This window comes from Ceratina calcarata, unplaced genomic scaffold, assembly GCF_001652005.2.
Source record: "Ceratina calcarata isolate Rehan_Ccalc_2016 unplaced genomic scaffold, ASM165200v1 scaffold224.2, whole genome shotgun sequence".
Classification (NCBI taxonomy): Eukaryota; Metazoa; Arthropoda; class Insecta; order Hymenoptera; family Apidae; genus Ceratina; species Ceratina calcarata.
Genome location: NW_017144203.1, coordinates 17,485 through 34,781, shown reverse-complemented (window position 1 = coordinate 34,781; position 17,297 = coordinate 17,485). Strand labels below are relative to the sequence as shown.

The following is a 17,297-nucleotide window of genomic DNA, read 5'->3' as shown; positions in this document are numbered from 1 at the left end:
CGTTAATGAGCCTAAATACGCCCCCCTACGTCCATCCGTTCGGGAGTTATTGTCGAAAAATGAAATTTATTGTCAAGAGCGAAAGTGCTTGGCTCCGATATTGCTGCAACAGTGAGAAAAGCAGGTTCGCAGCCGTGAACGCTAGATGGCGCCACGATGAACTCGAAATTCATCGGAGCCAAGCACTTTAGCGGCCATGAACGCTAGATGGCCCCACGATGAACTACCGATGAATTACCGATTTATTTACGTTACCGACTTTGCCAACGGTGCAATGCGAGAATAAAGTAGGCAAAGTAGGACGACACGAGGGTCTGCGCAAGGCAGTACAAACCATAACCGTACTTCTTAAATAAATTATAAACTACTGTTAATTAAATCTTGATTTCGTTTAATTATGAAAGACAGAAATAAAGTACGAACTACAATAATGAGATACTAAGTTACAAAATATTAGAAGATACAGTTACGAGAATATAGATGACCAAGACATATGTTGACGAATTGGATCTCATAATAAAATTAATTTACAAAGTTAAAAGATGTTAGCTCCGTGTAATGACATAGTTGGAGATATAGAGGATCTGATATCCTCGCAAGATATAACACCGAAGGAACGGTATAGCACTAGGAAAAATGTGACTGTTCGCTCCAAGAGGAAACAAGCAATCGAGGAAGCTCAGGATCCTCCAGTTTTTGATAGCATCGTTCCAGGAACGCAGACGATTTACGTGAAAACGTGGGGATGTACTCATAACAGTTCTGATAGTGAATACATGGCTGGTCAACTTGCCGCCTATGGTTACAAGTTGACAGAGAACAAAGACGAAGCTGATTTATGGCTACTGAACTCGTGCACTGTAAAAAGTCCAGCTGAAGATCATTTTAGAAATGAGATCGAAGATGGGAGGAAGCATGGAAAACATGTAGTGGTGGCTGGGTATGTATATTATTTAATACATAAAATATAAAATGTAAGATGTTCTTTAAAAGAAATATCTAATTTCAGGTGTGTACCTCAAGGTGCTCCAAAGTCATCGTTTCTCCAAGGATTGAGCATGATTGGTGTACAGCAGATAGATAGAGTAGTAGAAGTAGTCGAAGAAACTTTAAAAGGACATACGGTTAGATTTCTCCAACAAAAGAAAGAATCAGGGAAGAAAAAAGGAGGCGCATCTTTATCATTACCAAAAGTCAGGAGAAACCCGCTCATAGAAATCATAGCTATAAATACTGGGTGCTTGAACCAATGCACGTATTGCAAAACTAAACACGCTAGAGGAGATTTGGGAAGCTACTCACCAGAAGAAATAATTGAAAGAGCTGTACAAGCGTTTAACGAAGGTGTATGCGAGTTATGGTTAACTTCGGAGGATACAGGGACTTATGGTAGAGATATTGGCTCGAGTTTACCCGAATTGTTATGGAAACTGATCGAAGTAGTGCCCGAAGGATGCATGATCAGAGTCGGAATGACCAATCCACCGTATATCTTGGAACACTTAGAAGAGATGAGTAAAATATTGAATCATCCTAAGGTGTATAGTTTTCTGCACGTCCCGGTTCAATCTGGAAGTGACCAAGTTCTTGCTGATATGAAAAGAGAATACACTCGGGCGGATTTCGAGAAAGTGGTCAATTTCCTAAAAGAGAGAGTTCCCGGATTAACTATAGCCACAGATATCATTTGCGGATTTCCTACAGAGACTGAGCAAGATTTTAAGGAGACTATGAGTCTGTGCGAGAAGCACAAGTTCCCTAGTTTATTTATAAATCAATTTTTCCCAAGACCAGGCACTCCAGCAGCTCGGATGCCTAAAGTACCGACCCAAGATGTCAAGAAAAGAACGAAAAAGTTATCCGAGTTCTTTCAATCCTATTTTCCCTATGAGAATAGAGTGGGAATAATTCAAGACGTCTTGGTCACGGAAGTATCTCACGACAAGAATCACTACGTAGGACATAATAAGGCCTATGAACAAGTTCTGGTGCCATTAAAAAAAGAATATTTAGGTAAAATGATCAAAGTAAAGATCACGGAAACGGGAAAATATTCTATGAAGGGACAACCGATTAATGAAGGGACATCTCCAGCACTGAAACCTAGTTTACCTAAAGGTTCTGTATCAGGATTGAGTGTAAAGTTAAAACCATCCAAGTACAGGATGGCTGCTATCTTGACAATCTTTCTAGCTATTGTACTTAGGCTACTATGGAAGTTTTTGACGACCTAACATTTCGTGTAAATAAATAAAGGATTTTACTATTTTATATGAATACTTGTTTTGATGTTTCTTTTTCTTGCAGTTGTTTTTACTTTCTAATAAATTCTTTATTAGTTTACTTTCGTTTCTGGAAAGTAAGGAGGAGATAGGATTATTAATAAACGTATTGCTTTAATTCGTATCTGAAATAAAATGTTTAATGACCGAATGAATTGGTAATAAATTTTTTTTCAATCGACAAAATACAGGAACCTGCCCTGGCACGGGCTTACAAAAATTAAAATCATATATGCTAACAATCTTGTTTGTTCTCTGTTTAGAAACAATCATAATCCCGGAACATATGATAATTAACTTAATTAACGCATTCAAAATCGCACGTTCGTATTAGTTAGAAACGAATTATAATAATACAAAAGGAAATAGAGGAAGAGTATTGAGCATTAACTTATGATTAACAATTAAATAATTTGATACAAAATGCATACTATTTATATAAAGGGTGACATACTCGCTACAGGAAACGTACTAATTTATTAACTTATTGCAATATCGATGCGCTTCCATTTGGTACGTTCATCTTCTTCTTTAGAAAATATAGTTAGCTTAACTTTAAAAACGTGTGGTCGTTGTTATCAAAATTACTTCCTGAGTATTAAACTGGATTTCTAAAAATTTAATCGTAAAGTAGATGGGTAAAAAAAATGCATCTTACAGTAATTTCTTTTCTGTTCGATTGAATCTTTGAGCGTTTCTCAAATTATTCTCAATCTTAATTATTACTCAATAAAAAACACTGGAATGATAATGTCCCGTATCACAGAAATGTCGTTCTCGAGTTGTTCATTATAAAACAGATAAATTATGTTCACGCTGGACTTTGACCTCTCGTTGATCGAGCCAAAATTTTTTATTGATTTTATTAAAACGCTTCTAAAATCCTGCGCATACGAAATTACAATTGTTCATAAAGAAAAGCTGAGAATCTTGCCCGACATTTCATAGAAAGTTATCTTAATTTTTGCTTATCAATTACAGAGAGACGTTCATTTATAAGAATTGCAGACGCGTGTTGTTAGCATAAAATTCTATCTTTTTCTTATAATACAAAACCGAGAAATTTCGTGACCGATATTTATGCCTGTTATTTCGAAATTTCTATATCTCGTTCAATCCAAGATTTTAGAGTGCAATCTTGTAGTAATTGTGATATGGACGAAATTATTTTCAGATCGGATCATATCAGATTTCAAAAAGAAATATTCAATAAATTTCTTGTTAAAAAAAAGCAAACTTTAATCTATGTGTCATGGAAATTAAAATCAGATAGAAAGAACTCATTCTTTCATATCCGTAGAGAGCGTTTCTTATATTTTTCACATCGATCACGAAATACTATACGCAACATGGAATTAAAAATATATGTATATATTACTTTTATTTATTTACAATACAGTCTTTCTTCCCGCATACATACCGGTACAAAAAGGAAGAGAATAATAAAATAGAATATGAGGAAAAACTGGCATTTTTCATTCGAACTATAAGAGTAACAATAGCACGTATGGCTCCTGAGAATAAGAGAAGTCCTCGTTTCTCTCTTCCCGTCTAGCGTCAGCTGCTAACGTAATAAAAAAAATATGGCAATACTTATGGCATAAACAAAAAAATGGCACAAAAGTTCCTGTTGTTATTATTCATCTTATTATTATTATTTTTGTACCGGTTTTGATGATTAGAAAATCATCATGAAGAATTCTCCTCTCGACGAATAATAATTCTCTCGATACTTTTTTGACTTACAGATTCTAAACGTAATAGTTTCTGGCACCGCGTTTTCTACTTCCTAGATACTTATACAACTCTCTCTTTATCTTACTCTGTATAATAATTATATGATAATAATTAAGGCTACGCATACTTTTCCATAATACTTTTCGACGAGCGACTCTTTATTATTATTATTACGAGTCATGGCATTTTCTAAGTTATTATTTTGATCTCATGTTTCGGAGACTAGGAAAATAATTATTTGTTTACTCCCTTGGCGGAGAGGGAGAGAGCTTAATTGAGAGAAGGCACCAAATCGAGAGAGAAGAGAAAATCTTAATATTTTGCACCATATTTATTGCTTGCAAAAATTCTTAAATAGAAGACATTGTTTCCACTACACACGGATTAAAACAGTATTTACGAATAAAATTGTAGTACATATAAATAAATAAATAGAACATTCACTTTAGAAGACGTTTCATTTTTACATTGAATTTCGTTGTTGGAATAAAATATGTGGGTACGAGTACAAACAAGAAATGACTAAAGATAAATAATCAAGGATAAGAACACATAAGTAATAGTGAATAAGCAACGATAAAAGACGGGAAAAGGAGATTAAAGTAATTTCGATTAAAATAATTTGAATTTCCCTAATAAATTATAAAACGTGGTGAACTATAAATCAGGGAATTAAAATTGAGAAACTTGCGACATAAGATTCATTAAATTGCAAAGGGGAGGTTCAGTTCTGCAGAGAATTAAATAAAAAGTAGTCGGCCCATGCCCTTCGTGGTTTTATGAGTCTTGTAGTTCCCCGTAGTCCTCCTCAGTATACATATTTATGTCTTCTTGTTAAGAATATTATTAATTTTCTCCTTAATTACGGGAGAACATTCAACATTACGTAAATGACTTAATTAGAATTTAAAGGCATCTAAAAGTCTCCTAAATCGGTTTCTGAATTTGTAGTTCATAAAAACTCAACTTTATCGAAGAGCAAGTGGGTCGCTAATATTTTAAATAAGGATGGGTGTGTATATTGAATTTTTCAAATTAGGTTTTCAAGTATGTGTTCAATTTCCTCGAATTTCCACTTATTCTTAGAAATTTTCTCTTCTCTCTTATATATCTACATATATAAATAAGATCCCCGCAACCCTCTCTTTTATTTATTCGATCATCTCACGTGATCTTTTCTGAAATCAAACTCCGACTTAATTGATTTCAGAGAACGAGAGAGATGACATGGGAACATTGATTTAACTAAAATCAATAGTAGGACACTTGTTTTCCCCCAATTGCGGAATTATCATTACAATCTTCTGAGGTTCCTCTTGCTCTGCCTCGACCCTATCACTAACCGTTGCTTGTTTCTCTTGGTAGGGGTGGCCAGCAGCGGTGTTTTACAGGGACCGGTGTGCGGCCTTGAGGAGCACGAGGTGCAGAATTCCATCGAACAACCCTGTCTGGAACAGGTTCCCACGTTCTTCTCGTCGTCCACGTGACTGGGAAACGAACACTTCGGACAACGTAGTAGGTGTTCCCAAGGGGCGAGCGTGCGACTAGCCTGCAACAAAAATCAACATTGTCGTTCCTTTGCTAAATCGTTCTTAATTAAATGATTAATTTAGAATAAAACATAAGTTCGAAGTATTCTCTGTACTTCGCAGATGGTAAGTTACACTGCCAGAGAGTCGAGCTATCGCTTTAGCAGATTCAGTAACAGACTTGTTCTTTATCGACTGCTGTGAGCATACTAACAAGTGCCGCTAACTGGAAGAGTTTTACGTTTTAAAATGTATTTGAATCTTCTGCCTTACGAATCGTGAAACTGTTATCTGACGAACTGATAAATGAACAGGAGATTGTTAAGTAGTTTACGGACATCGATACTTCATTGGGGATGCATAGATAACTAGTCATTGATCATCATAATCTAAAGGGTAGAAATATCGCTCCCGAACTAACAATAGATACTTTCATCATTTATCGTTATCTAGCATCGTGAAGCAAAAAGTAATTCCAAGTGTGAAAGGATTCGTTATCTGCGGCGCCGTTTATCTACCCTTAGATAGTACGACCAGTTACGTTTCTGTAAACCTAATTGCTGAAAGTCTCGAGCAATTAGTGTTGGAGGCAGGTCAGAGTAACTCGACTTAATTACGTTATTACGCCAGTTTGCACCTGCTCCACTTAACTCTCACTTTTATTGAAATAATAGAAACTGTGTGAAAGCCACATTTCTTATTTTTGCTCGCTTCTCAGTCAGGCGATAAATATTGGGTTGGCAACTAAGTGATTGCGGATTTTAAATAAGAAGTCTATCGACAAACTCCGCAATTATTTAGTTGCCAACCCAATAAAAGATATTTTCAATTGTCGAACAATTTTTGTTTAAATGGAGAAATAAGAAAGTTATCGATATTCAAATCAAATTAAATATCTGGTGGTACAGCCGCGTGCAAATGAATCACTTTAACGAGACCTCGCTGTAACAGCAGAAAATAAGAACTGTAGAGTGAAAGGAGAATTGATTAAGTTATGCTCGATGCTAAACGAATTGTAATATTACGAGGCGCGTTGACAATGAAGCATAGCGTCACGGACAACAAAACAACGTTGCTCGAAGCTAACCGCCACCGATGCCGTCGAGCATCCGTCGTGAATTGTTAATTAGAGTCGCAGAAAAGTACGTGAGAAAATTTAGCCAGCCGCTTATATGTATATATAAAACAAAACTAAGAATTATAATAAGTGTATAAACAATTATTATCGTTTCTCGTTGCTAAAGTCATTTATAATGTAAAATGCAGATATTTTAAAAAATAGGATGTGAAATACAGTTGGTTGAGATGTAGGATTCTGGACAAGCATAAACGTGGAAACAAGAATCGTACCTGGTGGCCGATAGAAGATTAAGTGAACCGAGAATCAGAGTAGTCCGAAATTCGATACAAGCCTTTCTCCTAGTATATTTTAATCGTGGATATTAAGTTACACCTTAATTCGAGGCGATAGGCGAAAACGACGGGGGCAAATGGTCCGAAATTTTCGAAACGCACCCGGTTTATGCCAACGTTAATAGACTTGTTATAATAAAAGTCTACACGGGTGAATAATAAGTATGTTCAAGCAGCATTCCTCAAAGCCGTATCCTGGCTTAATAAAGAATTCTATAAAATATGTATTACGAAAAATGAATTTATTCCAAGCAGAATTTATTATTGATATGTAAAGCGATATTCGGCTAGAATTTCTATAGAATAATTAGCATAAGAATCGAACCCGTTTGTCAAAGACCATTGCTACTCGTTTCGCGTATTCGAAACATTAATTTATTTCTCGCTTACATTTTTCACATCGCTATCTTCCCGATGTTGCCATCCTATTTTTCAAACAAACAGATCTTTATCTTGACATCTCTATTAATTTGTTACTTGCCACTGTGGAGAATTATAAATAGCGCAAAATTGAATACGTTAAATTTAATTTACTACGGATACAAAGAATCGTTACTCCCATTTCGAATTTTCTATCAGCCTATCAAAGCGTGCAACTTCCGGTTTAAGAACGAGTCTCGAATCCTTATCTCCACATAATTATAATTGTGGTCGGAAAGCAGAGGAGCAAAAACCGCTGACGGTGAGCCTAAATTGGTATATCAATTAATTTAATTAAAAAGTTCCGCTCTACCAAGACTTGATTTATTAAAGAAAACAGAATAAAAAAATTCCAATATGTGTAGAGTCTGTGCCAGACGATTTCCGGTGTACATAGTAAAAAGATTCTGCAGCCGTGTCCTGAATCGTTATCGCGCTTCTGCAGCTTGTATCGCCTCTCTTTGGCTTCGGTTCTCCACTTTGTCGAGCTACTATCAACACGGCCATGGTGGTATCGTAACGGAAAAACGAAATTTCAAACACATCGCACGTTTCATCGAAAAAAGCCAACAAATACCAGTTGCCGTCGGGCGGCACAACGAAACTCGTTGATCCCAGTTTCAACATTGTGATGAGGGCTCCTACGGCGCGGGGCGGGCGAAGAATTTTTATCATGTTTCTACGAATCTTTTGGGGCGGCGCTCCCAACATTGTGTGTGTCCGTTGGCCCTTTTTTCTTCTATGTAATGCCTATCTGCCACTCGGTAGAAATTTTTTCTTCCCAATGATCCCGGCGAGGATATTTATCTTCTCTTTGGTAGGAAACTTCGACGGTCCTAATAAATATGAATATATCTTGTTACAACATTGCAGTTAGGGCATTTCTAACGGACGACTTCAAAAGAAGTCTCACACCGCTGGGTTAAACTTTATGGTCACGTTTCTTTAACCAGATGCTTTTTCTTAGGTTTCCTCTTTGACTCTTTACAATGCATGCATGTTTAACCATGAAAAATAGTACAATGTGTCGAAATGCGTTTGCTTATTGTCATACTAACGCGATACATGCTTGCACGTCCTGCTTTTTGAATTTTTAATTTCATTGCAATTGGAAGAGGAAAAATGTTCTCTCAATCCGGCAACGTTCAAATATTTCAACAGGTTCGAAATCATTATCTTGACCTTAATTATAGTTTCTACGGTAGATTATTAACTTCATCATTTCGGATACGATTTTTTTTATCGAAGACGAGCTACAAAAATCATTTGGACCCGGGGTATAGTCATTTTCGACTAGCCGTTGCTAGCCAGAATCCACACAGGAAGTCGTGTAAGTATTGGTAGAGTACGATGTAGAATCGTGAGGGTCGGTACTTTCTTGGGGATATTTAGGGTCGGTTACGACATACCTTCTATAGATGTGTGTGTGTGTATATATACAAGCACAATGTTGCTTCGGCCGTGTTCTATCCAGCCACATTGTGAGAAAGGGTCTCTCTTTCCGCTTAGCATCTGCTGGGAAGCCTGACCGATCATTTTCTACATTTCTCTGGCCGACCGAAACGTCTGAGAAGAAAATATTACCGCTGCTACTTTCAAAATATTAATCTCGAAACAATCTCGGCATTCTTTCAACTAAACCCTTGCTTAGGTCAATTAATTTTCTGTCTGTTAAACCATTTCCTTAATATCCCAGTATGTTCCCAAAGCCGAGCAACATTGTTACATAATATACAAATTTACACGCGATGAACACGTGTAGGCATTAGTGTAAAAATTTATTTCCAACGTTATACTGGCTTCTACATTTTTATAGTATTATTGAAATATGTGGTAGACTTGTATGTGACGGATCATAATTCAAAATTAGCATTCAGAAAGACAAGAGCGATTAAAAGCCCATTAGTTCAAAGGACTGATAGAAATTGCCTTCGTACGTATATGAACTGATGAATTATACATAGCTGGCGATTCCCGCCGAAAGTGACAGAAGAAATTTAAGAAGATTGACTCGACGAGGTCGTTTCATTCGTTCTAAATCGACTGACAACCAAACGAGATCTAATTCTCCGTTCCTTTATGTCTGTTGTTATCTAACAAGCGTGTTTAGTTTGTTCATTACTCTTGTTAACATGCTAACTATATTGCGTTTTAATCATTTGTACCTGAATTTTAAGTACAAGCTTTATCTGTGGAACGCGCCGCGCGTTCAGACGATTCTTCCATATGACTTGACAGTTTTAGGTGTTAAGAGAAACATCAAATTTGATAAAGATTGACAATGTAAGGCGATCCTATTTCTATCCAAGGCGGAAATTTCTTTTAATACCAAATATCGAAGCCGACCGTGAACAGGACTCGGCGGAAGGTTCTCAGGTTCCGGGAGACGAAAAAGGTAGGTACTACCTGTGACGCCGGCAGCGTCGTCCTGGACACCAGGTATACTAGTACGTTCAGGTAGAAATTTATTTTAAAAAGGAGACCATCCTTTCAAAGCGGGGAATAGAGAAATTTTGAAGGATCGCCGGATTATCATGGCTTACCCATAGACCTAGCAATACAAGGAAGGACCTTCCATCGTAGCTCAGAACGGAATATTTCCATGAAAGAAAAAAAGGACTGACAAAGAATATTGTCTGCATAAACATACTAAAATCTAACACTTTTCGTTAATGTTAATTTTCTTTTATGTTAAATTGTGAAATACATACAAAATCATAATGCATCAAATCTATCGATTAAACTTCATCATAAATATTATACAAATCTATGTATTGTACCTTCCATTTCTACAAGCGAGTTTATCTAATTAACTACGAAGAAGCTTCTACCGAACATTAAGCTAATAAAATGGGCACCTGGCTAATTGATCCTGCATCGACGGAGAACAGAACGAGAGAGATTGCGCATAAATCAGATGCGAGGCTCTCGAAAATTGCTTCGGAATAAAAAACAGAGCAAAACGATGGAACGGTGCGCATTAGGGTTCGAATTTCGCCTGAGGAACAATTGTTTTTGTGTGCGAAAAATCCTTGTTCGTTACGGTCCGAGGGAACCACCTCTCGAAAACGAGAAACAGGAGAAATTGGCGAAAGAGAGGACAGAGAGAAGAGAAGATTCACGCCCCCACAGGGCCCACCACGTGCTGGTTGTTATTGTTGTTGTTGCCGTCTTCCTCTCTGGCCTGTCCTCTTCTTATTTCCTTCGCTATCCTCCTTTCTCTCAGCCCGCCTCTTTTCATCTTTCGGAGAGGATCGCCGTCACGAAGCGTTGGCGTCACATGGCTATTCGGTGGTGGGGAACCACGATTAACGGACTCTAATTGCATAGCAACAGCGAGGGGGCCGAGATAATGATACATCTGACGTAGTGCGTTCGCCTTCGGGCATCTGGCCCACTTCGAGACCCAAACCAATTCACAAGCCTCCTCTCTCTGAACGTACATTAGACGTTCGCCTGTGTGCCACGCAAAACCCGCAACAAGTCTGGACGTTCCGAGACGGTGCCACCCCCGTCACCGCGCCGCGCCGCGTGCCACTAAAAACTTTTGGCGCGAACAGGCTCCACGCACGAGGTTCTCTTCCCGCCTTTTCAGTCGACACGATATTAATTCTTTTCAATCAATCCGCTCGACGGTATCGTTTTTATATGTAATAAAATTCATGAGTTAATTCATCATATTTTATCAAACAGAATTGTCATCAAGAAATTAATTTCAGTAATGTAAAAAAATGTATAGAAGCTTAGAACTGAAAGGATAATTGTTGAATTAAAAGGTTTCAGGTATTCGAAACTTCAAACCTGTTAGTAATCTCCTTTGTTAGACCCCGGACACCTACATCAGTCTAATTTAGATAAAGCCACTATTGGTGCCGGGTTCAGATAGGGAAAGGTTGTAAATAAGTCTTGGAACTTGTTAAACCTTTCACTAAGGTCCTGAGATTGTTAAGATCCCGCCGTGAAAGCTTAGCTACGTGTCTAGCTGCGAATTCTGCTGGTTTCTCGCTCGACTAATTCGCATTCTCTATTCCGTTCCTCAGGTCGGCTAAGAGTTCCTGACCCTTGAACGCGTTACCGAGAATCGGCTCGATTGTTTTCGTGAACAATTTCGTTCCGCTTTGTTCGCGAACACGTCCATTCGTTCACGGTTATTCAATGTGATTGCTGAAAATTCAGCATACGATTAAATTTTCGTTATTTAAATTGAAACTTAATAAATAAGTGTACAATAGAAAATGGTGAAGTTGAAGAAATTTTGTTAATTGACATTGAATATTATAGAAGCGACCGGAAGAGAGATTTCAAACGTGTACGAGGAAGTGTGAACTTTAGAGCCCCGTGTTTGCAAACGTTTCTAAAGGAAAAAATGTTACACCTCTATCGCCGGTTTCCTCTAACGTTTATGTTCAGATTCGTGCGTGTCTAATTATTGTGAAACCGTTTCGAAGCCACCGTGGGACGACGAATTAAATACAGAATTCAACTACGTACGAGGTCGGTTTCAATATCAAGTTAACAATACATGGTCTCGGTGATAATTGAGTCTTTTTACATGATTAAAGAGATGTTACAAGATTTATATACATAATCAAAGTCTTCTTTTTAAAATTCAGGTATAAATCATATTGAATTTCGTTTTACTTCTGTACGTCCGCGTTTCGATTCTCATCGAGACAGTCTCGTTCGTTTTGTCGCTTTCTCGTTGCTCGTTAAGAACCTCGCGACAACCGAGATACCTTTTCGGCAAACCGGACCGCTTTTCGACCAAGGGAACACACGGCCTAACGGAATACATACTTTGTGTTTTGCTATGGTCAATGAACTCTTTCACTGCGAGAAAAAAACTCCCACGGAGGTTCGTTTGGACATCCAGTGAAACTACTAAAAGTGAACTGGCAGAAAGTACCAGAGGATCAAGGCTACATACACTGATAAGACCGACAAAAGGTTTAGAAGATTGCCAATTCTATTCAAGGTATCAAAAGGAGTTTAGATTATCCTTGATTGAAAATATGATGAAGAATGAAGAAATGATGGATCAAAGGGATTAGAGAATAGTTATTGTGTGCCACTTAGAATTTTTGATACATTAAATGATAAAACAAAATTATGTTCGCACAGAAGTAATGATGTAAATCAAGTAACAATAATGAGTCATATTTTAATACCATAATATCTATAATGATTAATAAAAATCCTCTCTGTATGATTATTATCCTGGAATACTTTTATCAGTTACTGTATCTCAGATATAGAGGAACAAAAATTGAGAAAGAGAGAAAAAACGTGAGAGGTGGAGAGAGGAGGCAGGTCCTGTTGCCGAGGGCCTGTTGCTACCCGGTTCGATGCATCGTGCTGAATTCGCAACGAGTGCCACAAATTTTTTCGTCATTTGCGTTGAATAATGTATACGTGTGCGTGACCAAGGCTGGCCAATGAATTTTGACACCACTACCACCCGAGGACACCTTTCTACGTGTATAGATAGCTGTTTTCGTCTGGCAGGATCAGCCGGCCTTGAACGGGTCACGCGTCATCCTGATCGCAAGTCCTTTCGAGAGAGAGATCGATGGATCGCTAACTGCGCATATTCTCCCCCCACAGCTCTTACTGTCGCTGGGCGGCCACTTTTTCTTCTTTTTTCAGTAAATTCGTTCGCGGAAATTGTTTGAGTCAATCGTTTATTAAGACGTGAGCTAATCTCAAATATTTCTTAGGAATTTATAAAAACAACGTGTCACGCGAAGCGAAGTTCAATGTTTAGCATTATATATACAGACGCCAATCTCTAATTTATTTTATATACGAGAGATTAAATTAGACGTCGCGTATTTCCTTATTGCATCTTTTTAACAAGTCAAAATTCCTATGAAAAGGAAATATAAATTCTAGATGTATTAATTATAAACTTATGTGATCGTATTGTATTAACGATTCTCAGTATTCCGTACTTATCAAGGATGCAATTAGTGGTACCGAAGGAGAGGAACCTATCTCTTCGTTATAGGTAAGGCTTCGTTGTAGGTAAAAATCAAAGGTGGCCCCTTCAGAAGATCGGAATCTGCTAACAGGTACACGGAGGGCAAAAGTTCGCGGCTAACGACGAGCCGATAATGAGCTTGAGATAAAACTCGGACGTCGAAGGTCCCAAAGGTCCTCCGAGGAAGAGGATGTACCTCTGAACCTCCGAGATCTTAAATCTTCCCTCTCCAATTGCCCCTACGCGAAAATGAGCAAACGTAATGAACGAAACAGAATTTCAAGAAATCATATTAATTCGTCATTAAAAATGAGATAACAACGAACGGTGCGATGTACAAATAAACACAGGAAACGATTCATCAGAATTTTATGCGTATTATGTGAACTATCATACAGCGGAGTAATTAACAGCGGAAGAGGAACGATCCCATTGACCGAGTTACCTATCTACAAGACCTAGAAGACGCTCCATTCAGAAAACCGCGGAGCAATGAATGAATGAACGAAGGAACGAAGGAGCAAACCGGATGTGCCGAGACGAGGCGCGGGACAGAGACAGCGGCCAGGTAAAAGTCAGAGAAGAGCGAGTGTGGTTTTATCTTTCACCCTCCGGTAGACTCCGACAACACTTTCAATTACGATAACTGTTAATTAGAGTTGCACGAGCTCCAATTCGCACTTACGTATTCGTTTCGGGACGATCTCGGTTAATTAGTAGTCATAGAGCAACCGGCTGGTACAAAAGGAAACAAATCGTGTAATACATACGGTTACTCATTGTTCTTGCCGTTGTCGACGCTTTATAATTGTCGTGTAGAGAATTGCGCCTCATAAAATCGTTTATGGAGCCTCGATTCGTGAAGCGAATAACTTAAGACTTAAACCGATTTAACTACCGACCCCGTGCATCGCCTTTGGGTTTATTAATCGCGTTAAACACGTATGCAATTGTGCTATTATTATCCGTCGGGAAGTGTTTGGAGATTAATAGCGTTACGTGATAGAAATTGAGGGTAGTGTTTCATTCGTGATTTTCAATAATACAAGAGATAAGGAGCTCCAGAAATTAGAGAAGGAAATACAATTTTGCGAAATGAGAATGATTTGCACTAGTTTATATTAAGGATCGACGGAGAAAATGGGCTGAGAGACTCGAACGGCTGTCTCAAGGGTTTATTCATTTAAATCCCCGACTGGTATTGAATAAATGAGAAAAACTGTAACGGAAAGGAGAGAACGCGTGGCACGGGACCGTTGCAACGGTGAATCCACTGTGCATCGGGGCTTACCGAACCGGAGAGGAAGTCAAGGCCGTTCATTCTTATATCCTACGGACTGCATCGTTGTCTAGGTCGTGCAAGAACCCGAGGAAAGGCGTTTCGAGGTTTATAGACTCACACGATGAAGAGTTAATCGCTTCAATCGAAAAGGAATCCCTTTCCATAAAACGACTCACGAGCAATACCATCCTAATTGCCGAGCTCCTTTATAAGCGTTGCAATTGAACAGCCTCGTGTAAGAACCAGACTATTCCATATACTGAGCCGTACTTTTTTATCATTCTAATTTGTTAGACAATTGATCTCTTCGTCGCACGGCATACGGAATCGTTATACCGACTTTCAAAGGATTTGTCAGCCAAGGAAATGACGTTTCAATATTAAAAAATATGAAAAACTAACATTCAAAGGAATTTGTACTTTAACATGTTTAAGCCTACAAAAATATTTGAAGGATTCTTAGTTAGGATCGGAATTCCTTGAGAATGCAAGATTACGTAACGAACTTTCACTTCGGGGAACGCCTGTTAAAAAAATCTTTTGCCAAATCGAATGTCAACTGTGATATTTGTAAAAATTGATAAAAAGTGTTGGACTTCTGCGCCAGATAGAATCGGAACGATTTAATCTCGGGATGTTCTTATCGATTGAAAAGGGTTCGCCCTTCTTTTTCTTCTCATTGTAGTAGGGCCATCCTTTCTCTCTTTGGATCTGGGACCCGCGGAAAGACCTGTTGCCAAGGGAAGTTTGAAAGTAAACACGGTTACGTCATACGGGACCCCTGGCGAGCGACGCCACTCTCAAACCTTCTCCTCCCTATTTCTATTTCTTCTTCTTCTTTATATACGATGACGTATATAAACGGTGGCGCGCGATCATCTCGCGCCGTGCCATAATTCTATAATACATTTATACCTCGCCCTTTGCGCGATGAAAAATGCTTTTACCCACACGATTGTTATCAATTTCACCAGCGTTACAATTTTATTTTCTATAATAAACATTTAATCAGGAGAAAATTCACGTAATTGTTTATATATTTTTGCATACCTACGCACGTTCTCCGGCGAGTGATAAGCCATTGACTGATAAGTGAAGGGGGCGAGATTGAGAGAGCGAAATAGGGAAGAGGGAGAGCAGGATGAGAGGTGAGAAGGCACGGCGATTCGGACTGGCGAATAATAATCGTGATCGTGGCGGCCGTTTCGTTTCGGGCTGGCTCTCCTCGTCCCTCTCGCGGATCCAAGCTCGTGTCGGCTGCATAGCAACAAGGACCGACCTCTCTTTCTATCCTCGGGGACCTCTCGGGTCCCGTGGCTCGCTCGTGTGTGTGTACGGTACATATGTACGTAAGTAGCCACGAGGCCGAAGAGAGAAGGCATGCCGCCGCCGCCGCCGCCGCCCGCCCGGTGCGGCGCGGCGCAAAACGGAGGCCGAGAAGAGAGTACGGGTCGCTTCGGATCGAGAGACGAAAGGAGACAAAAAACGTCGAGGAGATGAAGAGCCTAAGTGAAGGACAGAAGTATAAACGGATGTGGAGAACGCGGCTGGGAAGAGAAGATGAAGAGAGGAATGGAAGCGCGGGATGGAGGCGTGAAAGGTTGGAGAAGAGAAGCAGAGAAGAGAAAGTAAATCGTAGAAGAATTGGGACGAAAAATGTAAAGAAAATCGCTACGAAATATGTAATAAAAAATAGGATAAAAGCTAGAATAATAACTGGCTTAATTACGGAAAGAAATGTTATACTCCATTAATAGTGATCAGTTCGATCACTGTACCTGTTCCTTTATAAAACTCGCAGAAACCTCAGGTATCAAAAAAAGGCGGAATTATCATAAACTTTGTATGGACGATGCTAATAAAATAGGGTCGAATACTATAAACCTTTCCTAGTAATAATAATAAACCTAATCGTAGATAAACTACAATTTATAGCCTTCTACTTTATATTGCCAAACTTATGTCGTAAAATAGAAACGGACACTACAAAATGGAGACTAATCCACGCGTTACGGTGCATAAAGAGACCATGAAATGATTGTCGGTTTTTCCTAACGGTGAGATTAACGGTAAGGTCATGCGACTCTCACTTTTCTGGAGGAAATTAATGGGCTAACAGGGAAATCGTGGACCTAGGCTAGAGAAGATGCGAAGGGTGACTCAGCGGCAATCATATGGTTGGTGACGTCAGTAGAGCAACAAAATTGATCGAATAGCAACGACCGGAGAGCTACATCCGGATGCTGATCCCAGTGCTAACCCGGATCACGGTCTCATTTTTTTTCTACCTGCTCGAACCGGGCTGCCTAGACCTTTTCCAGAGAATCCCTACCGTCTCTACTTTTACCTTCCGTCTCCCTAAAAGAGGAACGTGAAATTTTGCACGTCGTACCAAAGATGAAATTTAAAAAAAATCTGGAGAGAACGTAGAACAGCAATCGCGTTTAAGGATGTATTGGCTATACAGTCAATCCCAAAAGTGTATGCACTTTAGAAACGCATTTTTTAAAAAGAAATCAGACGTCGGAAGAACATTGCTAATAATAAACAATAAAAAAAAAATTTTCGATTTTTCCGAGATTTTTCCAAGGGGTACCCCTTCAATTTCTTCCAAATTTTCGTTTTTGGCCAATAACTCCCAAACCGTTGAACAT

The 17,297-nt window shown here is 38.8% G+C and overlaps 2 protein-coding genes across 2 annotated transcripts in view; one reads left to right on the top strand and one right to left on the bottom strand.

The window, feature by feature from the left end:
• The first annotated feature begins 298 nt into the window (after positions 1-298).
• On the top strand, positions 299-2,277 carry LOC108622493 (threonylcarbamoyladenosine tRNA methylthiotransferase). Its single transcript, XM_018020402.2, has 2 exons — positions 299-940; positions 1,010-2,277. Exons 1-2 carry the CDS (start codon positions 543-545, stop codon positions 2,232-2,234), a joined length of 1,623 nt encoding a protein of 540 aa, XP_017875891.1. The 5' UTR covers positions 299-542; the 3' UTR covers positions 2,235-2,277.
• Positions 2,278-2,362: 85 nt separating this feature from the next.
• Positions 2,363-17,297, bottom strand: part of LOC108622494 (uncharacterized) — a 28,695-nt gene continuing 13,760 nt past the window's right edge. Inside the window, exon 2 of the mRNA XM_026811531.1 lies at positions 2,363-5,568. Coding sequence (XP_026667332.1) covers positions 5,314-5,568 — 255 coding nt within the window. The 3' untranslated portion in view covers positions 2,363-5,313. The remainder of the gene's footprint in view (positions 5,569-17,297) is intronic.

Excerpts from the sequence above, each read along its gene's own strand:
- LOC108622493 (XM_018020402.2), top strand. The coding sequence starts at position 543 with ATGTTAGCTCCGTGTAATGACATAGTTGGAGATATAGAGGATCTGATA. Across the intron at positions 941-1,009 it reads AAACATGTAGTGGTGGCTGG|GTGTGTACCTCAAGGTGCTC; the intron begins GTATGTATATTA and ends ATCTAATTTCAG.